The sequence below is a fragment of the Aethalodelphis obliquidens genome, unplaced genomic scaffold (assembly GCF_003676395.1).
Source record: "Aethalodelphis obliquidens isolate GAN/ISIS:26980383/991018 unplaced genomic scaffold, ASM367639v1 scaffold1, whole genome shotgun sequence".
NCBI classification, from domain to species: domain Eukaryota; kingdom Metazoa; phylum Chordata; class Mammalia; order Artiodactyla; family Delphinidae; genus Aethalodelphis; species Aethalodelphis obliquidens.
This window is the reverse complement of record NW_020837945.1, coordinates 5414397-5438122: the sequence shown is the minus strand read 5'-3', so window position 1 is coordinate 5438122 and position 23726 is coordinate 5414397. Positions and strand designations below refer to the sequence as shown.

The following is a 23726-nucleotide window of genomic DNA, read 5'->3' as shown; positions in this document are numbered from 1 at the left end:
CCTCCTGGTGTGTAAACCCGCCACTGCCCCCAACCCGGGTGGAGCCTGGCCCGGCCTGGGTGCAGATTCCAGGAAACCAGGTCCTCCAGACGGACATTGGAACTGACATCCTCAGTGATAACTTCCCCTCTTGCTTTCCTCCGGCTACCTCTCCACTTTGTCTCTCCCTCTTTCTAGTTTGGTTTCCTTTGTGCTGAAACTTTCACCCATGAAGTCGAAGGCATGGGGAGGGGGTAAAGCACAGACAGTGCAGGTGCGAGAGGGTCAGGGGACGGCCAAGTGCGGTGCAGGGGCCAGGGCACCAGTGTCGAGTGTGTGTGCATGTGTGCGTGTCTCTGTGTGTGTGCATGTGCACGTGTGATGGAAAGACAGAGATGGGAAGGAAAATCGGAGGGGAAGGCCACACACAGAAAAGGCAAGCGGAGGCACATAGGAGGAAAGGACAGAGTCAGGCAGGCGGCCCCGGGGCTCACCCTCTGAAAGCTGGGAGGGAAAGGACCTGGGGACCCCAGCACTCCCTTCCTCACCTTCCATCTGCCCTGCTCACCTGCCTGCCTGTACTTCCAGCCCTTCTAGCACCTTCCCAGACACCTAAACCCTGTGAGCTACCTCCCCAAACCCAGAGGAACCCACGGGGGCTGAGTCCCGCCTGCGCCTTGCAGGCTGTCTCCACCCACCGGCTTTTGTGGGTTTTAATTGCGTGTTTGTGCATCGTCAACAGTCACCCCACTGTGCTCTGCTCCTGAGGCCAAAGCCTATGATGGCCCTTGTGTCAGAGACGTGGAGGGACAGCGAGGGGTGAAGGAGGCTGGTGGGGCAAGAAAGTTCCGAGCAACTGGGCTGAGGGACTGAGCTGCTGGGCCAGCCTGGGGTCAGGTGGTGCTGAGATGGAGGGGGTGGGGCAGGGGTGAGGTGAGAGGGAGGAGGGCTGGTGGGGAGACAGAGAGACAGAGACAGAGAGAGACAAACAGAGAGATGGGGGGAGAGACAGAGACAGAGAGGGAGACAGAGAGATAGAGATAGAGAGATGGGAGAGAGAGAAAACAGAGAGGACAGAGAGAGACAGAGGGGTTCAGAGAAGCACACACCCAGAGGGAAGCAGAGGGAAATCATGAAGACACAGGACCAAGAGAGATGAAAGTGAGAGACACAGCGCCACACAGAGAGAAAAACCAAGGTCACCGAGTCACAGGATGACGGCTAAGAGGACCGGGAAGCGAGCCCTGTGGGAAGGGATGTAGGTTGTAGACCCTGAGCTGGCCCTCTCTCCTCGCCTGGCCTCGACAGCCCACCCGCCCCGGGCCTCGCGCTCCCCGGGCATCCCCCGGCCCGTGTCTCATCAGCCCACCGCCCACAAACTGCACCCTTCACCCCTGGCTGCCAGAGGAGCCCAGGCGCTGCCCTGACTCACTCCTGGAAGGACGAGAGGTGATTTAGCCTTTATTTCCATGTTATGTCTTATTATTTGACATCATGGGCCATTTCTCATCCTCCTGTCACTGCCCTCTGGGGACCTTTGGTGCCACTAATATCCCTGAAAGTTCACAGCAAATAAGTCAGCATTCATTTCTCTGTCGGTCCCTAACCACTTCGCTTCCTGGCGCCATGACAACTCCAGCCCTCCGGCCTTGAACTAGCATGGATTCCCCTGGAGATCCCACATCCATCAGAAAATACGAGCTCAAAGCTTGCTATCCTGCACCCAGGGGGCCTCCAAGCCCTGCTCTGCCCGACTGTGGGAAAACTGCTGTGTTAAACCTGCCTCTTTTTCGCTGAAAGCCAGAAGACACCCCCCTGCCTTCCTATCAGGAAAGCAAAACTTCCTGAAGCTTCTCAATCTATTCAGACTCACATGCAACATTTGAATGCATTTTAGCTTTGGAAGGAGAATGGCAAAATCAATCCCGACTCCGAACAAGAACGGATCAATTCAGAAACCCTGTAATGGACCTGCAGTCTGTGAATCTGGCTCAGACAACGGTTCCCGCCTCTGGCCACGTGCACCCTGGGGAAAGAAAGCCTATAGTCGAGAACAGCGGTTCTCAGCTGAGGGTGATTTTGCCCTCCAGGGGGCACGTGGCAACGTCCTATGATGCCCAGGGCAGCCTCCACCACAGAGCATCACCCAACCCCAGATATTATGTGCTGCTGTTGCAAAATCCTAGCTTACACGGTCCAAGTTCCTAATTCCACGCGGATCCTGATTTCACTTTACTTTTACTTGAAAACCATCAGATTCAGTCAGCATAGGGAATGGTACTCCTCTGCCTCTCCTAATCCACAAGGAATGACCTCCTCAGTTCTTTGTGGAGGAAGGTAAGGGGTGCATCCGATGGAACAGCAGTTAGATGGCCTGTGTCCGACCTGACCTGACTAGGGTGGTGGGCTCAGAGCAACGGGCAGGGTGTGAGTGAGAGAGAGCTGAGTCTTACCTTGAAATCCTGCCTCTGCCTCAAGTAGTTCTGTGAGCCCTTTGAGCTTTAGCTCTTTCCTTTAGCCAAGGGAAACGGGCCTGATAATTTCTAATGAAAACCTGTAATCCTGAAAGTGTCTTTCTTATGCTCTGAACCATCTCACCTGGGAAAACTGGTCCAGCACCTGTGAACTTGGAGGTGCTTGGAATTTGGGGATGAATAAGGGACAAATGAATGCATTTTGGGGAGCCTGAAATTCCAAGGCGCATTGCAATATCCTTCTTCTTCCGGCTGGGCGATTCTTTATAGTCAGCAAATGTGAGAACACTTGCACGCTTTCACAAAAAATTTATGCAGAATGAAAGTGAAGCAGGGTCCCTGTGGGCTTCAGTCTCCTCTGGGGACACAAGAAAAGGAACTTTCATCAACTTCTAACAAGGTTTTATATCTGTGCTTGGATGGAGCTGGATATTGATGTAAAGGTAAGAAGCCAAGGATGCTTACCTCGACTTCCAGCAATTTCAATAAAAACGACACAGACTTGAAACGACACTATGGCATCAAAGAGCTAGTTACAAAGGGGAGCGTGTAGTCCGCGCACACCCGAGGCCGACCAGATCTAACACTTTTCCAGTTTAATATTAATGTCAGAGCAGTAATGAAAACTTGTAAATGAACCCTTCTTGGTAAATGAATCTTCACTCCCAAACGGCAACCAGGAAAAACTCTAAATAAGTAATGTGAGATGGTTATCGGAAGTCCGCGTCAGTGGATTCTATTACCATTCTTGGCTCGTACTTGGGAGGCTTCATGCATTTTTAAGGGCTCGTTGTTATTGTGATCCTACTTGCTGGTGGACTTTAAAAACTACACTGAGGTATAAAGTGGGGCTTTGAGTTTGTTGTGCTCATGATTCTTCTGAAAGAGAGTAATTCTGGATAAAAAGCAGGATTGGAAAATCTGCTCAGAAGGTAGGCGAGCTGGGAACATGTTGGGGCATTTGGAGCCCCCAGTGGGGAAGGGTCCGTGAGGGTCATGTGACACCGTCAGGGACTCACACACCGAGGACCCCCAAGGAGGAGCCCTGGCTGGGGGCTTCAGCCTGTTCAACTGCAAGGCTAGCAGCCCCGGGTCAATAACCCCGCTCATCTTGACTCATCCCAAGAAGGACTAGTTCACCTGGAACGAGATGATGCCAGGCAAAGGAAATCTATGTTGGTGGAATTTAGGAGGCCAGAGAGTTGGGGCCTGGAGATCAGGGGGGTCATGACTGGTGGGGAAGGGGGGGCTGGCCTCTCAGAGCCTTGGGGGTCTTTACCCTGAAAGCAGTGGGAAGGCAAAGAAGGGATTTTTAACATGAGGGTGTTGACTGAATGACTTGAATTCTGGCTTGTTGTTTCCTAGTCTGGGAATAGGATGCTTGAGACCTTGGTCTCAAGGGTCCACACGGGACCACACTGAGAGATGCTGGTCCTTGCTGTATATTTTTTACCCTTTGTATATTTCCAGGACCTTCAGGTCACTTCTGGCTTGTGGTGACACCTCACTGGGCTGTGTGTGTGTGTGTGTGTGTGTGTGTGTGTGTGTGTGTTTGTGTGTGTGGGAGGGGGTGTCTGTCTTCCATAAGCTGGGTTTTGCCTTGTTTCTTGGACCTCCTCAATGACCCGTCTTTGGGACACTTTGTCTGCTGTCTGTGACACTATGTGCTATTCTGATAAACAAGGAGACTGTGGGAAGTGTTGGTTTAACATATTAACACTTTGATGTCTTCAGGTAATACCTGGCACGGTATTTTTACAGGGAAGATGCTCAGTAGAGATGGGTTGAACAAACAAGTGTATGACATTTGTGTTTTGACAGGGCCCTTCTGGAGATGCAGTGGACTTTCCTTCATGGTGGTGAGCCTCTCTGCGTGTCATCCACGCACTGGAATCCAGAGCCATCTTCTGGTCACTCAGCAGGACACAGGTGGCCGTCCTGCCCCTCTGTCACAGGCCCAGGTCTCCCCCTCACTTCCACCCCCTGTAGGCTCCCCAACAATGAGAGCAGAACGGCAATATGTCCACCTAGGAAAGCAGCGAGCCGCCAATGGACTCAGAAGTCAGAGAGAATGTAGTGAGGACGAAAGAGAAAATCTCCACATAGCTGCGGCCACAGTGAAACAGCCAGAGCACGTGGCAAGGTCGCAGGAAAGCTCGGCACCTGTACCCCGTGCAGGGGGGAGGAGATGGCTAGGAAAGGCAAACGCGCTCAGGGTTCCAAGCTCGGGACCCTCAGAACAAGTCCCGCCATCGCTTTCTGTGTCTGAGGGACAGCGACAAAGAACAGACTGAATTTACAGGCCGGTCCTTAAGAAGACAGAATTGCAAATGCACATCAGAAAGGTTTGGTTTTCTAGGAGGGAGTCAGAATGAGCCCATTCGAATGTTAAGGTCTACCTAGAGCTGCGTGAATACGCGGAGATGTTGCTTCATGGCCCCGGGGGGTCTTTCTGAGTTTAAATTCTGGGGGAGTGTTTGAAAGTCTGCACCTTTCAAACACAGCTTGGATGGAAGGAAACTCTTTCTGTGCTGTGGATGCCAAGCTCATTGCTGTCTGCCGGCCTTTATCTCTGCTCTTCCCTCCGCGTGGACCCATTTCTCAGGGTCTCTGCCCGGGTCTCCCTGCCCGTCCACCACTGAGGTCTCAGCTCATGTCTCACTGCTTCTGAGAGGACTCCCCTGACCATCTTCTCCTAAGTACCTCCTGCCAGACTTTATCCCCTTCCTGGTTTACTTCCCTTCCCAGCGCTGACCATGATCTGAAACAATACTATTTGTTTACTTGATAAGTGTCTGTCTCCCCCCAGGAACATAAGCTCCTTCCAAGCGGGGTCTTCGTGGATCCTGTCAGCCGTTGTATCCCCAGCTCCGAAAACAGGGCTAGGTGTGGAGTGGAAGCCAGAAAATACACACTGGAGGAAAGGCGGGGAGGCAGGGGGGGTGGGCGGGAAGGAGCAGGGCCATCTCTAGAAGGGTAAAGGCCAGGGGAACTCAAGCCTTGTGCGTGTGTGTCCGTGTGTGTGCACGTGTGCGTGCGTACATGACATGTGCACACGACAGCTGAGAACAAGGCCAGCCTTTGCAGGGGACGTGACCTGAGCAGAGGCTGGCTGGTCCTTCAGGTGGGAGCCCTGTCTCTCACTCCACTCCCTTCTCTCCCTTTAAACACCCCCAGGGGAGCGTGAGGTATGTGATGAGTTGATCTTAAAATTAAAATCCTCAAACTGCTTCGTATAACTGGTTGTTCAGAGAACCAATAAGTTGGTGGCAAGCAACGGCCATTTCCAACCGGAAAACCTCCCCTGCATTCATCACGGTGGAGGAGCAGGGGGTCAGTGAGGTGCAGACGTTTAAGGCTGGGGTCCCAGCATCTCAGGGAGGAGATCAGAAGGGGTGGACACTTCCCGTGCTGCTGGCGGGGCCAGGCTGCATGAGGTTGCAGATTTGAAGCCTTAAATTGATTTAAGTAGCTTCCTGCCGTGGCATCTCTTGATCGCACAGGATAAGCATCATGAATAGAGAAGCAGTAGTAATCCAAGAACATCAGAAACTGGCTCCATATGCTACCTGAAACCAAAAGTAGCTCTCGTAACCGAAGTACGAGAAGCCACCTTGGCCGAGAGGAAAAGAAGCTGTTAAATTTTCCAGCTATTTCTCAGAGGAATAGAGAGTTAGTTTGTTTGCTTTGTCTTTTGTTTTTAAAGATGGAAATAGTTTCTATTTAATAATTTCTAACCATTGTCCTATTTGAACCAATCGGCCAATCTTGTCATCTTCACAATCATGATATATTCATTCATTCAATAACATTTATTAAACACCTGCTCTACATCAGACACAGTGTTAGGTATATACATTCAATATCATTAAGCTGGTTAAAAATATTTCTTGACCACTCGCTATGCTGCCAGATATCTGCTAGACACCAGGAGAGAAATACACAGATAACGAAGACATATTTCCTATTTTCCTGCAGCCACCATCTGGCCAAATTCATTTCGCTTAGTCCTGATTTGTAGAGAATTTAAAAGCTTGGGGTTGTAAATGGAAAAAAAAAAAAACCTCATCAGAAAAGAACTGATGGTAAGGAGAAAGATATCCAGAGATCTGGATGACTGATAGCATCTAGAAACACAAGGGAACACAGGTAAAGACTGGTTTGGAAGCCCTGTTCAAGGAACTGCTAATTGTGACACAGTCTCCAGTCAGCAGGATAATAAACTGTAACTTTAGGTCTTGTGCCCAGTGTTGAATCTGGTTCCATTATAAAGGAGCAACAGAAAGGCTTCCAGAAGGATGAAATATTTTTCTAAAAGCATATGAAATGTCCAGTAATAATAATACATCATTTAGAGTGGACGAAACAATGTTTGTGGGCATTAGAATCCATAAGGATTTAAAAAGTTATTCATACCTACAGTTATAAAATCCTTTTAGTCTAAATAGCATATTATGACAATAGTACCTTACTTGCGATCTCTCAGTTGTTCTGATGGGTCCAGGCAACAGTATCATGAAAACAGTTCAAACATTTTTTTTCAATAGGAAAATCCAACATGATGAACAACAAGCCACCAAAAAGATACGAACCTTTAATGATTTCAAGACCGGCACACAGAGGACATTTAACCTAGGAGCTGGTTCTACACAAGGGGAAGCATGGCACATATCTCAGATGGGAGCGTGATGCCTATACTTAACTGGGTGATACTGATACACAAATGAGGCGGATGCTCTCAGGGAATCAATGGCCGTGGAAGGAAAATAAACCAAAGAAGGAAGAGGGGGGAGAGCAGTACATCTGCAGACCATCATTGGAGTCACCGTGGGAGCCCCGACAACAAGTCAACAAGGCGACAACAGAAGCTACAACTAATGCTGCTGACGCCTGCATCAGGCGACATACAGCTTACACAAACCCCAGATGGTGGGTGTCGATGCCATGCCCATTTTACATTTGAGCCCATTTTACAGATGAGCCAACTGCAGCCCAGCGAGACTAAACAACCTGTCCACTGGCTCATTTTCTCCTCTCTCGTCTTCCTTACTCTCGAGGTTTACAGCCACAAAATGCTATGGCATTTCTCCTACATTTGCTGCATCTGCCTTGTCAATAAATGCCAACCACAAAAAGCCCTTGAGTAAAAACACCGACAAATAAAGTCTTCTCCCTGAGGAGGTAGAGAGCACGGAAATAAATGAAGCTATCGTTCTTGACACGAGGTTGGTGCGGATCTTGACTCAGTTTGGAAGATGAGTTGCTGGATAGACAATTCTTATTTTATATATCTTTATGTATTTATAAAGCTCATTTCAGCTTGGCCTTATGCCATAAAGCCCAAAGGAATCGTGGGGATTTAAAATGAAGATATATTTTTGAAATAGAACCTGTAGCAGTGTTCAGAAAATGGGAAGACGAGAAATAAAACTGGATTCCACAAGAATGGATAGGCCAGTGCACAAAGTGAAGTCTACAGACGGGTACTTCAGGGTGAAAAAGAAAAGGTGATTCTTCAGAAGAGAACTACAACCGGCTGCCGTGGTTCAGATCCAAACTAAAGACGTGTTTCATTTGCCCCGTACAATGGTTTGCACGTATCTGAGCAAACACTTGAAAAGTGTGAGTCGCCGTATAACACCAAAATTTCTGAAACTCGCTCACGTGGGCCCCAGTTTCCACTCGGGATCACTGGGCAGGAGGCTGCTAGAGTCCTTTTCCCCTAGACAGTCACTCAGCTCTTGAGTTCTCCATGTCACCATCCACCCCTTTACCCTGACCCCCACCTTCTTCACTTACATGATCTGCCAGGCCCTGCAGGTCTTAGGGTTTGCAGCTCCCATCCACACACCCAGAATACTGCTCAAGGCAGACACCAAACTACTGGCCGACCTGACACTAGCCATTTACTGTCACTTTGGGTAACTCAGGGAAGCCAAGTGCCAAAGGCTGGCTCCCTGGTAAGACCGCTCTCCTTCTGAAACCCACAGCATGGCAGTGTTAAAACAGCACCCCCATATCTTCGATACTCCTCATGTGGTGGCGATCTCCTTTTCTAGAATCTGGGCTCCCAGAGCTCTGGGGTTGCTTGAACAACAGAATATGGCAGAAGTGATGGGTCAGTTTTCAGGCCCAACCTTAAGGAACTGGCTATTTCCACTGTCTCTCTTGGGACACTGGCTCTTAGAACTGAGTCACCGTGACATAAGGATGCACAAGCCACCTCGTGGAGAAACCTATGTAGGGAGGCTGCGGCCAGCATCAACCCTCCAGGTGAGTGAGCCGTTTGGAACGTGGCTCCTCTATCCATGACTGAGCTCCCCCATCGACACGGCCGGAACCGAGAGGCGTGTCCCCACGAAGCCTTGACTCAATTTCGGACTCAAGAACGAAACAAATGATCAAGCTTTGGGGTGGTGCGTTATGCAGCGGTCACTAAACAGAAGACCCAGTGTACATACCAACAAGGGCTTTCACAACAGACCCGTGTGACTTGGGAAGACGAGCTTCCCCGACCGCTGGTCCACACGTGTCTCGCCTCACCTGGCCGATGCGCCTTCGGAACCGCCATGTTCATCACGCGTCCTCCATCCTGAGGTTTGGGGGGAGATGCGGTGAACCTGCAGATCCCCGATTCTGAAGGGGTGCTGGAGGTCAGACTGTCTGTGTACTCATTTGTCCCTGCCGTCAACTGCTCGGACGATGTGTCTGAGATGAAGCACTCCGTGATGGTGAACTTGGCGTGCCTCAGCTGCTCTTCCATCTTGGCGTGTTCGTAGGCCCTGGCCAGTTCTTCGTAAGTGGAAGAGGCACTTTCTGTGGAGACCATGCTGCTTCGCGCTCGATCTGTGCCATGCAAAAGAGAAAACAAGACGGGTGATGTGTCACCGTGAGTCTGCACTGACTGGGTGGCGCTCTGGGCTTGTGTCTATTTCTTCCAGTCACTGGGTAGCCTGGCAGGGGTGCCTGGTCTCTGTCTGAGGACTGCCTTTGTCACTGTAAGGCCACCTTCATGATCCTCAGCCATGTGGCTCGGGGTGTCAACAGAATCTCTGGAGTCAGATGTCCCCAGCCTGGGACACTGCCATAGATCAGTAATACATCCCCTTGAAAAAATTCTGCTTTTAGTTAAGACAGCTGGGAATGTGGTGCAAATGAACTGCAGTGGCCCCTTCCCTGCCCCTGGACCACAGAGAGTCTTTCACTGGCAGGAATGATCTGAACTCTGCACTCAGCTCCTCTGGCCTCTGTGTGGCAGGAAGACAGGATGATGGTTAGAGATGAAGATGTGACTGCACGGAACTGCTCACTAGGCCAAATGACTTCTGACCCTGGGACTCATTCTTTGTGTGTGGCACCCTTTACGGGTGAACCATAAAAGGAGCATCTTGGGTAGAGGACTCTGCATTTTAAACCCACTCAAAAGTTCTGAAGTCACCTCTGTGGAACTCTGAGGTTCTTGTAAGAGGAGTAACTGCCATGAAAATAAAATGCCATGAAACTGCCATGAAAATAAACGTACATGGTGACACGCCGCCTTTGAGACTATTTTTGAAGCATATCATCCAGCACAAAAGAAAATGAGGATTAAAATTTCCTACAGCTATTAAGTTTAGGTATCATTTCTTTTCAAACTTTTAGATTGGTGGGGTGGGCAACCCAGTGCTATTCTTAGGCTCTGTCTTCTCTGCAGAGTGAGATCTCGGTGGTGGATGGTACGGTAGGAATGGCTTACCTTATAATCAACCCCTGTTTAATTGTCAAACGGGTCTGCCGTGTTCCCTATAGGGGGTGCTATGACCTTGTCATGTAACTTCAAGTGCAATGTCTTAATCCTGGAGATAGTAGTGGGTGAGATGCCCTCAGAGTATAATCAGAATGATTGTAATCTTGAGGGAGAACAATTTAGAAATGTCTATGTCTCTCTCGGCAGGGCAGGAAGGAAAAGGAGAGGGAACAGTGTGAGTCTGAGATCTGGGATGCCTGCAAACTAGACTCCTTTGGCTCTGCTTTGCGGAATTCACTGGACCCTGGACACGGTCAGTGCAGTACAGCTGTATCGGTACCTGTTAGGTAAATGGTCTAGCAATTTGAAATTGACCTTGAAAGGGAACAGGTAGGGCCCTGAAACCCAGGGTGTGGGCCCTACTTGTCCCGGGATAGAGAAGGAGGCACGCAGGCCTTACCTGTGTCTTGGGAGGGGCTGACGCTGTAACTGTCACTCTCCTTGTCCATGGACCCCGCAGCCCTGGGTGTTGGCAGCCTCCAGTCAGTGGTGAGGGTGTGTGTTGAAACGGTGGGGTGGGGTCTGTTGAGTGTCCACTGGCTGGCGTACCGGTTTCTCGCCGTGGGCCCAGCCTTCGCGTTCCTCCTGGTGGTGGGATCTGAGAAGAACCAGAACAAGGTTTGTGTCTAGGAGGGTGGTCAGCCGTGATCATGGTGTTGAGTGGGGTTCTTCCGACCCAGCCCTATGATCCACTCAGCAGGGCTCACGCCTCCGGGAAGCTCTCCCTGACTACCCCTGTCCAGAGTACTGGCTTCCTCTCCTCTATGGTCTGAAACATTCAGGTGATACTTCAGCACTTAAACAAGCCCTGTTGGGGAAGAATATCAGATTTGGACTCAGGACTTCAAGGATTTGGGTCTTGCTTTTGGATCTTAATAGTTTCATGGCCCCGCCTTGTATTACGTAAACTTCCTGAGAATCACCACCTTCTGTAAAAGGAGAGAGTGCAGCCAACTATGCTCTAATGTGGCTTCCTTCCTCAGTGTTACCTCGAGGTGCTGTTACAGGTTGAATTGTGTCCCCTGCAGAAAAGATACGTCCACATCCTAACCGCAGAACCTCAGATCGATCTTATTCGGAAATAGGGTCACTGCAGGTGTAATTAGTCCAGATGAGGTCAGACTGGAGTAGGGTGGGCCCTGGATCCAACATGACTGGTATCGTAGCAAGATGAGGAGACAGACAAGGAGGGGAGAGCCCCGTGGGGCTATGGAAGCAGAGACTGGAGGGCTGCAGCTGGGCCAAGGAGCCCTGAGGCCACCACCAGAAACTAGGAAGAGGCGAGGAAGGGTCCTCCCCTACGGGCTTCACAGGGGGCGTGGCCCTGAGGACAGCTTGAGTTTGGACTTCTAACTAGCAGAACGGTGAGAAAATCAATTTCAGTTCTTTTAAGCCACCCAGTTTGTGGCACATTGTTATAGCAGCCCCAGGAAAGCAGGCAGCTGTCTCCTGTATAGATTGTTGTCTTGTATTCACTCACTGCCTCGAGTATGACTTTTGTTCATCAACTAAATTGCAAGTCCTCAGAGCAGAGGGAAGAGGGAAGGTCCCCTTATGTCTGAACACTTTCTTATCCCTTTGCACATGGTAGCATCTCTTCAATGGAACTGTCTGAACTGTGACCAAGACCTGGGTTATTCAATGTGGAGAACAAAGGGTCATCGCATATCTGGATGTCACAGGTCTCCCATCTTCAGAAACATAGAGGTTTATGGACACACTGGATGGAGCCAGATGGGTTTCATTGACTCTAAATTTGGAAACAGAGGCAAGAGGTCAAGGGGGTGGACTGAGTTCTTAGCTCAACTCTTAGCTAACAAAAAACATGTTCCAACAGTACAGAACATTGGACACTGGAGTTGGCAATGTTCCCTTTTCTAGAATTCTGTGGAAAAGGGGAGAGGCTCAGTTACCTGGAATGATTTTTCTGGGGCTCCAGCCTGAAGGCCACATAAGGTCCTTTTCCATTTTTGAATTCTCTGCTTTTCAAAGAGGAACTTTATGTAGTAATATTTCGAAAATGATCTGGCCACTTCTAAACACAGCAGTCGGTGCTGACTGCTTATCACTAATGGAGCAGTTTCGCAGGAACAGAACTGAGAGAGACAACCTGTGGCCTGATGACACCGACTCACTTATGTGCTCTCCTGAACCTGCAAGTCTCTGCAGGACAGGGGCAAGGGCGTTCATCCTCCAATCATCCCACAGAGCCCGCTGTGATCCCCGGCACACAGACTTCCCTGGATGAACACACATAGCTCAGGGCGGCTTTATGGCTGACACAATGGGAGCTCAGGGAGGAGAAGCGACACAGCTATTAAATGGCAGAAACGGAGCCCAAGACCCCACCTGTCAGTCCAAGATTGCCCATTACTCGGCCATGCGTGTCCTCACCCTTGACACCTAGGAGTCCTGGTGCTGTATCTGCATGATACTAGCTCATTTATGATTCTAGGCAGGGTCATAGGACCCTGGTGAAATGACTTTCTTTTTAAATTGGAGGATTTTCCTTTCTGCCAGTTTCTAGTTATCGGACTTTGAACCTAATCCATCACTCCACAATGCTGGAGAGAAAAGCCTAATGATGGCAGCTCAGTCGATACCTATTAAGATTTCCTGGGCCATCAAAATGCTCTGTCTTGGTGCATAATTCTCGGGGGCATTGATTTCCAGCCTCATTTCATCCGTTACTTGCAAAATTCCACGGAAGACTTTACTGGAAGGTTTTTCACGGCCTTGATTAGAATGTAAATGAGTTATGCTGGAGAGCCAAGCTCTCTGGACAGCAAGGTATAAATGATAATTGGGTTTCTCTGCTGAAATGCCAGGAAAGAGATCCTCAAAGAGATAGAAAAGCATTCTCCTGGGTAGGAGGCTAAATGTCTTCCAGGCACTGTGGATGTGATAAGTGGAGCTTAAAGAGTGGAGCTTGTTATTTAAATACTAATGAATCTTTTCCAGAAAATTACCCAGTCCCTTACGTAAGTTTTGAGGGTTCTTATTTTTATTCTCCCTTAAGTTTCCTGTAAGTCCAGCTGTGGATCAGTTTTACTACAGGCCTGGATGCTTGTGGAAGAGGGGGTCAGTTTGATAGTATCACTTCCGGGACACAACTTCCTCAACTCCCCAAACCCTCACCTGTGTTTCCTCCTGTCCAGCTCACCCACCAACGGTGGGGCAGAGACCTTGCCCCCCTCCATAGCCCCTTTTCCCACTGAGATGACCCTATCTGGAGAGTTCCATGGTCAAGTGGCACTATTCAAGCCAGAAGTCTTTTCAAGTTAACTTTGTTCATTATTCCCCGCCCCCTCTTTTTTTTTTTCCTAGATGAGGACAGCTTTACCAGTGGCCTGATAATATTGGGAATATAGGTCATGATATTACTTTCCTTGAAATGCACTTCGTTCTGTTCTAAGCAAGCATTCTACAGGCAAAATTGTCCTTGTAGGTAGAATACTCAGGAGTTGACACATTTTTGAATAATCAGGTTTTTGGAGCTGTTTGGTACCTGAGTTGAACTTTTCTGTAGCATAGTTTCTGAGATAGCAGCTAAAATAAAAATTTTACTTGGATTCCACTCAGTGGCCTCCTTCGTAGACCTTCCTAGTTAATCTATTAACCAAATAAATGTTGGGGTTTACGGTCCCTGCACGGAAAGTATTTTATTTGGGTCCCCAGCACCCTAATATAAATAAAATCTAGTGATGAGGCGTTATGCTTGCTGAACAACAAAGGAATTAGGGGTAAGTGATATAAATAATTCTTGGCCTTTCAGCATTGGGTCTGAACCTGAATTAAGCTTCTGCTTATTGAATCAAATTATTTTAATTATCCTGAACTTGGGATGAGAGGATTTGGTGGATAATAAGGTCATAAAACATGCCATGTATATAATCGCCTTTCATTCCCTGCTACTGGTTTTCATATCTTACAGATACTGAGGCCTTGGCTTTGCACGATGAATTTACCAGTTGTCTCATAGACAGGGTGAAACGGGGAGCCTGAACATTCCTATCATTCAATGAATAAATATTTATCAAGGGCTTATCACACACCGGACTCTCTTCACTGCCATCAGGTATTTTCCAGCCGTGTGTTGAGTACCATCCCGGGTAATAGAGTGTGCGTGTTTTTCAAAGTCTCAACAAGAAAGATTCAATCCGTCTTGTAAGCTCTTCTTATTTAATATATATGTGAAGTCTATTTTGTCCCCAGCAGTCCTTACAGAAGCATCATCTCTTCTTAGAGGAGTGTGGAGGGGTTGAGAGTGGGGCTTCGGGGTAAGTGTCTCTTACTTTGGTCCAGCTTTACTACTCGCGGGCTGTGACCTCACTGGTGTGCCCGTTGCTTTCCTCTCTGGGACTGGTGGGTGACGACCTTGCCCACCATCAGTGCTGTTGTGAGACGTGTGTGACATTAACGAGCTACAGAACCACAGGCACGTGGGAGGCATCAATCAACCTGGGGCTTAGCCCATGACTCCTGAGTGACAAACACTTGACATGGGATGCAGTGTGTCCTGTTTAATGAAGATGGTGACGGGAGATTTGATGGGTTGACCAGGAAGGCTAGAAACTCACTTTCGAGAGTTTGACAGGAAAAAAGCCATGAAAAATCATAAAACTAGATGCTGGAGAATGCCAGTGATGCAGAAAGGTGCCCACTGGTAGTAACCGGTAAGGATGGGAACCGTGTCCTATTTGTTTTCCAGTCCAGCCCTGCGTGGTGAATACTTTTTGCAGGAATGAATAAATGATGATGGATGGATGACGTCCAGGTAAACATGACAAAACAAACCCGGGTCAAATCTAACACTGATCACTTCACATGTCTTTGTACCCTTGCACATTTTGTAAGTAAAAAGGTTGGGTTAAGTTCTCCAAGGTGATGACCTCATTGGTAAGTTTCTGCAACGTGTCCCGGGGCTGACTGTGTACATGTGGAAAGAAACACTTCTAACTGGGTGAGGCGATACAGACACACAGCTGATCAGATGTCTCAGGAAAGGGAGAACAAAGAGAGGAAAGAAACTGGTTGCCCGACTCCTGCTGAAAACACTAAACATCATTTCTTTTCCACCCCCATTACTCTGATTTCAAAACTTCTGACATAAGTATACATACGGTCGCTCAGTATCTAAATGTATTTACTGAAGGTCTACTGTGTGTTGGACCCTCTGGCAGCAGCTGGGGAGACCCGCGTGAACAGAGACCCAGCTTCCAAGTGTGTCCTAACCCACGGGAGAGACGGGGACGTGAACAGAGACGTGGACACAGCCACGGTATGTGTTTTCACATCTTGAAAGAGAGATACAGCAAATCATTGCGATTTCTCCCGTCCTTGTAATAAGAATTTGTTGCAACTCTTTGGCAAACTAAAGCAATGCTTAGAAACATAACTTCTACAGAACAGTCGTGCTCATGTACAAGCAACGTATTTTAGATGTTCTTCTTAAAAATAAAAGTTTCCTACAGTAACAACAAAATTAGAATAGAACAAGAATGTCTTTGGTAGTTGAGGAAATAGGCTATAAACCAATCTCTACAAATACGCCAGACTGCAGTGAGAGGAACCTGCCCCAGGGAACTGAGGGGATGCAGGTGTAACACCTGGGCCCAGGTGACAAGCTCTGGGTACAAGAAGCAAGCAGAGGACTGGGCTGCAGAAAGCTCAAGGCTTTGGACTCCTGTGCTGATCTGCTGGGGGGTGAGACACCCACCGTTTCTACTTCCAAATAAAAAAATACAATGCCTTTAATCCCTCGTAATGTGGTTTTGGAGTAATATTTAATACAACAAAATGATCACAATGGAATATTACTCAGCCATAAAAAGGAACAAAATTCTGTCATTTGTACAGATGCGGATGGACCTAGAGTCTGTCATACAGAGTGAAGTGAGTCAGAAAGAGAAAGACAAATATTGTATATGAAGGCATATATGTGGAATCTAGAAAAATGGTACAGGTGAACCTATTTGCAGGGCAGTAATCGGGATGTAGACGTAGAGAACAGACATGCAGACACAGTAGGGGAAGGGAAGGGTGGCATGAACTGGGAGATTAGGTTTGACATATATACACTACCATGTATAAAACAGCTAGCTAGTGGGAACCTGCTGTATAGCACAGGGAGCTCAGCTCGGTGCTCTGTGATGCCCTAGGTGGGTGGGATGGGGGTACGGAGGGAGGTCCTAGAGGGAGGGGATGTATGTATACCTATAGCTGATTCACTTCATTGTACAGCAGAAACCAACACAACATTGTAAAGCAACTATACTCCAATTAAAAAAGAAAATGATCCCGAAATCGTTACTAATGGGGAACGTTCTGCAGATGCTAAATGAATAATTCTATTTTTTTGGAACTAGAGACTGAAGAATGAATTTGTGTAGATTTTCTAAGTGTTTGTAAACACTATTTAATGAAGTTCATCACCAATGAAAGAAGCGTCTTTCCAGAAACTGTAGCGGTTTGGTTTCTGTGGGATCTGACCACCAGGCAACCCCTGGGCGAGCATCCCAACACCCTCAGAACGGGCTGCAGACGTGTGACACTAGCCTGGGAGGCCTGCAAAACCAGTCTGGCTGTGTCTCTGGCTCATCCTATCCGCCTTCCCTGTCCCCATTCAGGTCCCACTTCTGTCCCCAATATGATTTAGAGGCTTTCCCGTACCATTCCTTCTGTCTGGCAGGCCGACTGACTCCTGCCTGGGACTCAGTGGAGGTCTTCCCCAAGCCTCACACGGAAGCAGCCCCTACCCTGGTCCCCACGCCCCTGGCCGACTCACCATCTCATCATTCTGTTCTATTTGTCCCTCATACTCACTGATAAACAACGCTTTCGCTCCTTGTTTCACGTTTGACTTCCTCCACTCAGGTGAAGTGAATGTCTTTTTGCACCTTTCGAGGTACCCCAACCCTGGGCACTGGCCATACGTGAAGTAACACCTTCATGAATACCTCTGAGTCTGAATGAAGGAATTCTTAAAGCTCCCCAACAGTGCCTACACCGTCAGAGCCATGAGGCCGACACATCCCTTCCGCCAGCCTCCTGCCTGAGGTGAGTGAGAGACACTCACCTCTCACTCGTTAGAGCTTCTGCTTGTGACGCAGATGCATGTCTCTGTGGATATTCTGAAAGCCATCAGATCAGCCTTCCCTTGTTCTGGGGCTGACCCGGCAGCTAGAAGCTTCCCCGTGCTTTAGTTTCACTGCCTCCTGTCCAGCCTTGACTGTTTACAACTAGCCTGTGTGCATCTCTCTGCCAGTTGAGCATTGGCAGGGAGCTGGAAATGCAGATTCTTTTCACCTGCTGTGCGGTGAGCCCGGCAGGTTTGAGAGCTCCTGCAAGGCTGCGATACTGTGGACACCTCCTCCCGGGCTCTACGTGACACACGCCTAACACTTGGGGGAGTGTTTCTCAATGAGGGGTCCAGGCAACCAGCAACAGAATCACCCTAGATGGCTGTTATAATGCAGATTCCCAGGTCCCACAATACACCAAGTGGATCTGAATCCCTGGGGGTGGAAGCCTGGAATGAGTATTTTAAACAGGCACCCTGGGTAATTCTGATGCACACAGAAGACGGGGAGCCACTCCCTGGGGCGTCTGTCCTGTTTCCTCTGCCTCTTTCCTATCCTGCTGCTAAGGTCTCCATTAACTTCCACTCTGATGGGGACAAAGGCCTGCTGAGGTCAAGGATCCACTGACAGAAGTCTCCTGGGTCTGTAATCTTTCCCGGTTTAATAGCCATAAGTAGCTCAGAAAGCCATCAGTGCGGTGTCCTGAAGTAGCCAGGAGCAGGCCCAGGCAGATCATGATGGAGAAGCCCATAGCTGGAGAGAATGTCAAGGACCTGGGAGCACCTTCTAAGAGCAAAGGTCTTAGTCCTCTGCACTACTTCGCAAAGCTAATCCTCACTCGTGTCCCGTTCGTGTCTTCAGAATGTGCTAATGTCATCAGAGAAGGAAGGACGTGAGGTTACACAGAGGGGAGGAATAAAAGATTCCTTCAGAATGTTCTTGCAAACGACTTTTCAGATGAATTTCAGTAACCGCTAGCACCGTTTTCCTGCCTAGTACGATGCTACTTAGGAATCATCCAGTTTGCTTCAGGAAGCTTCAGTGCATTTCACAAATGCCTTCCAAGGCAGACATTCTAAAGAACAATTATAAGCATAATATTTATTTTTCTAATTATAGCACTCTACTCAAGAATGTAAAAAATTTTTTCAAAGAGAGTGCCTAATGATTTAAAAACTAGCATCAAAACTTCCAAAAAGATAATAATCGGGACATCAATTTCTCAGTCTTTAAAGAGATTTAGGAAAATTTAAATTATGAAGGAATAAGAATATCTAATTAATAAGCTCTAGATACATATTAGGTATTTAATTTCATCACAGTAATTAATTTCCATATAATACGGATCCAAATCTTAATAACTAAACCAAACAGAATCCCCAGATTAAGCAGAACTATATTCTTCTCAAATAGTGAGGTTCAGGAGAAAAGCATAAGCTCGGAGGACAGACGGACCCACAGCTGAATCTTGGTTTCACTACATAGTATGCGTACAACTTTGGGCTGTTTCCCTAACTTCTCTGAGATTGTTTCCTCATCAGTAAAATGGGAGCTCTAATATCTACTGTATTAGTAGGTACATGGCAGGGCTGTTGCAAAGATAACAGACTGATATCACCTTTCTATCCCAATCCTGGCACAGAGGAGATACTCACTAAGGTTAACTAACTTCTTTTCCTGTGTTGTCGAAATAAAAAAAATAAATACCTGGACCTGAAATTTCTAACACTTTCTTAGTAAACCAATACCAAGAGTTATGGGCTTCCACCGATACGATTTTAATAACAGCTCAGATCAAACAATACAAAGTCAACGTCCCAATCAAAGATGTCATCATCCCTACTTGCTTCTTAGGCACAGAGCTGAGAAGCCCCACATCTTATTGCACAGCCACGGAGCACGAATGCATTCTCAGCACTGGTAACACCCACAGAGTTTAAGTGATGTGTGACCACTCACTCGTTCCCGGCCGAGCATCGGAAACATCCACCAGGGGCCCGGTGGCCTGCGACACTGACTGGTAATGGACCGTGTGTGTCACCGTCAGGGACTTTTGTTTCGCTGCCTCTCCGAAGTCAGCATCCGTCAACAGGACCGTGGAGCGATCGTCTGCAGAATAGCAGGATACAGGAAGCCAGGGACAGTTATACCCCCTGCTCAGTGACTCCCTGGCCGCCTCTCTCCTCGGTACTGCATTATTGCTAATGGCAACAGTAACAACCTCATCTCATCCAGCAAAAAAAAAAAAAAAAAAAAAAAAAAAAACCCAAAATATTCAACCACTGTATTAGAATTACTCCAGAATGAAAAAACTAGATTATCCTTAGGGGTTGACTCAGGAGCATGACTTAAAGAGAACGACCGCGGAGAAGGGTCTCCCCTGTCTCCTGGGGCTTGGTTTCTTCTCATTAAGCACACTTTGATCTGGGGAGGACGGCTGGGTGGCTGTCCATTTAAAAGAGTTTGGGGTTTATGTGTTTGTTAAAAGCTCACCCGAGACACCACCAGCCACGTCAGCATCGCCCAGGGTTGAGGCTGCCATTTCAAATAAGCTCTGTTCGAGGAACAAGAAAAACTGCCCTGCGGTCATCTATCCCAGGGTCGCCTCTCATATGGAAGATGGCAAATGTTCAAGATGGGGCATGGGGGGAGGAGAAGAGAAGGGCCAGTCTTCAGAGTAGACTTGATGGATTCCTTGATTTTAACTGTTCTGAGGTATATGCCTTTTCTTCCCAACTCTCCTGAGCTTCAGTGACTCTAGGGCATTCTGTAAATTGACTTCTCAAAATGACTCACTTGTCAGACTTCCCAGGACCTACTGGCATAGGGCACTTGAAGGTTAGGGAAGCCTGGGTGCAGATGAATGCAGAGCATTTTAAGCCTTTGAGGAAGGAGCGGTCGGTCGGGCTGTGTGTCATTATTTGGCTGTCTCAGATTTTCATTACTTTCTTGTGATACTTTTCACACTTTCCTAAGAGCTTTTTGACTCCAAGGGAAACTTTCGTTAGGGTATATGGAGTTTTTCATACATTTTCAAGCACTGCAGGCTGGGGTGATGTTCGTATGAGTTTATCAGTCGGCTGGGACCACACTGCAGCGGGCTTGACACTGAACGGTAATGCGAAAGTCATAAACAACACAGCTAGACTGCTGTGCCCAAAAAAGGCTCTGAACAGAACGAACCTTACAAAATCCAATTACTCAGGCTCTGGCAGGAAAGGAAAACCTCTTGAAGTCAGAATAAAATTTCTGGGCAGAGAAAAAGAGGAAGGACTGCCAGGAGGTCTGCTGACACCCGTACAGCCCAGATCGGTGCCACGGTGGGAGCCTGGGCTCGGCTTGGGGGTCCCGCCCTACATCTGTCCCTCCATCCTCGAATAAGCCGGCCTTTCCACGGAGGTGGGTTCTTATAATTGGACCTGGTATCAGAGGCCCGACATACATTCGCTTTCATCCATTGTGGTTTCTATCATGTAGCCCCGCTGAGAACACGCCAGAGTATCTGTGGGGCTGCGTTTCCAGTTTTAACGGGACATTTCGGGTGCCTGTCAGTTTGTGAGGTTGACATCCATTCTGGCTAGAAATTAATGGCTCTCCCGTATTGGGTTATTGTAGGCAGAGCCCAGAGCGTTTTAAAGCCTCATGTCTCTACTTCCCCAACAATTAGAAGATGCCATCGACCAACTGTCAGCCTCCACCGGGAGGTAAACGACTCTTGGTGATGAATGATCCTGCAGCGAATGTGCTATATCTCTGGCTAAGGGTCGTTATTATGTACGGAAACGACGGGCAGACCTTCCTCTGGTGTTTGGTCAGCAGTGACTAGCTACTGGGAGGTAATACACCCCTCCCAGGATCCGCCTAGAGACCTGTTTTAACAGCTGTAGGCAGAGTTATTGACAAGTCTGGTGAGAACATTTAGCAAATGTGTAACTGTATTATAAAGTCATAGGAATTACAATTTGATTTTGGAACTGATGTTTCAAAGGAAGTTTTAGTGCCCAATTCACTGGGTTCAATAAAAGAGATTCCAGATACACTACAGAAAAGGTAATGGGAAACAAAACATGGTGCCTTGCCCTGAGGTGAGACAGCTAATTAAACCTTGTGTATTTCAGGATGAGTAGTGAGTCCTCATACAACATGGAAGTATTTAACTGAAGTTGGTTGATCGAAGGTCACATTGGACATGACCAAGCTGTGCTAAGTGCTGTTATGCCTGAACCAAACTTGAATCCTGCAGGGGCAGCCCAGGTCTTAGAATTTTGGAGCCATTAGGTCAGACATCCCCACTGTTCTATTAAAAGACCATAAAAGCAAGTCAGGGACAAGCGGCAATGGAGGTGTCCTGCCAATCTGGCCACTCATCACTGCCTAATTGGCAGGAGGTATGGAGGGTACATGCCAGGAGTTGGGTGGTTTTAGCCAAACCACAGGGAAGGGTTGTCCTGGGACCAAATGCCAGCAAACATCTTCCGGAACAGACACAGAGTGAAGTTCAAACAGTGGCTGCCTAGGAAACCTGCCTCAGAGTCTGTTTCCATGAGTACTGGGGGGTCCAGCCATACTTCTAAGGTGAAGAGTTCTGGGAAGTAGCCTGTTGATACGGAAGAAGGTGATGCCCAGTCACCAAAGGTGAAATCGGTGGCCAGGTGGGGACCTGCCCTGGTTTTGCTCCTGTCTGTGTGACCCGCAAGCTACAGAACCTCTCGACGTCCCAGTTCCCACGTAGAATCTTTTTCCTATGTTGTTTGGGAGGCGTAAGTTAAATAATCCTCATACAATGCTTATAAAAGTATGTGACCTTTAGAGCTCTCTTAATAAATGTTAGCTATTCTTCTGATCATTACTGCAGTGGAAATACAAAGTCTCTGATTCTGGAATAAATAGAACCATCTAGACAGGCAGTGTGGACAGCGGACTTCTAGTGGAAAGAGGCTGGAAGGAGTCAGGACACCTGGGTTCTGGATGGACAGGCCACTGAAGCTCTCCGGGTGTCTTTTGCGATCGTGAAACAGGGGAGCTGGGACTTTTCCAGAGCCCTGTGAAGGATTTTTATGGGGTGCCAGGGGGTGGAGAAAGATGTCCTTTGCAAAGACACTTGTAGAATTTAAAATTTTTCTTTAATAAAGGCCTTATTGGAGTTGAGGAGGAGCTCATAAAGTGGATTTCCAAGACGGGGTCTTAGTGTACAGCCCTTCTCGGTTTGCTTGATTATAAATGTTGGTTCTTTAGGGTGGTACCAAGAGACTCTCCAGGAGAGACCCGACTTGGGACAGAGTTGGGGTTCTCTCAGGTGAACTCTGTGGTTTACATAAGTTCATTTCCCCCATATTTGCTGGTACTTATTATTCTCCTCAATAACAGTTGTCTACCTTCTAACTTCTTTGCTCATGTAGCATTCAAGATGTCCCCATGTCTAATATTTCCCATGGCTCAGGGTTTGGGCTGAGAGGGCATGGCTGTAGCAGCCACATTGTGTAAGGCGGCAAACAGGACACCTTACCAATGGTCTCCATTGTGTCTCTCTCTTCAATCAAAAGCTGAGCCCTGGGTATGTCAATGTGCATCCTCAGGGTTTGCTGTTGCTTGCTCAACGTGTCTGAAGTCCGGGTATTCTTACTGGGAATAAAAAAGAGGGATGCATTAACAAATTCAGTTCAGTGTTACCCTAGGCCAACACCAACTTATTATCTAATTATGTGAGGAGGGGAGGGGAAGACACACCAGATAGATTTTTTTTCCTTCATTCAAATGATATTTATTAATATTAAATTTCAGCAGTCAGTTGTGAGGTTCAGAAAATACCAACTGTCAATAAAGATTGGTTCTGCATCTATCAATAGAAACTTTGGACATTCCTATTTCTTGTATAAAAGCCGAATGAAACACACACACAAAAAAACATTCTTAAATCAACAACATTTTCACTTGTCAGACATGAGATATTCCAACGATGGTAAGGGAGAAAACATGTGTACTGGTCATTCACTGGATGGGGTTTTACTAACAGATTTGTATTATACCTGGAGTCATTTTATTTTTGTTCTAGTAACAAATCATAAACCTTGTTAGCTTCCCTGACATTAGTTTAGTTTTCCGAACCCAATTACATTTTAGAATAGAAAAAAAGCAATTACTATAAGAATTTATCTCAAAATTTGTGTACCAGAAAATTACTCTTAGAGTGAGCTGTCTCCTAAAAGTAAATGGAAATAGGTAGTAAAACTGCATGGTATAATCAAATTCAGTTTCAGCTCACAGCAAAAAAAAAAAAAAAAAAAAAAAAAAAAAAAAAAAAAAAATTGTATGAAAAAAAAAAAAAAAAAAAAAAAAAAAAATTTTAAATAAAAACGCGCGTTAAAAAAAAGGGTGGTAAAAATTTACAAAATAATAAGAATTGGA

General features: G+C 47.4%; 1 protein-coding gene across 1 annotated transcript in view; it reads right to left on the bottom strand.

Annotated features, from left to right (window-relative positions):
- The window catches only part of DSCAM (DS cell adhesion molecule), a 759198-nt gene that overhangs the window by 9247 nt on the left and 726225 nt on the right, over positions 1–23726 (bottom strand). Inside the window, exons 30-33 of the mRNA XM_027112479.1 lie at positions 22828–22943; positions 19281–19430; positions 10640–10837; positions 8997–9299 (exon numbers count right to left, since the gene is read on the bottom strand). Coding sequence (XP_026968280.1) covers positions 8997–9299; positions 10640–10837; positions 19281–19430; positions 22828–22943 — 767 coding nt within the window. The remainder of the gene's footprint in view (positions 1–8996; positions 9300–10639; positions 10838–19280; positions 19431–22827; positions 22944–23726) is intronic.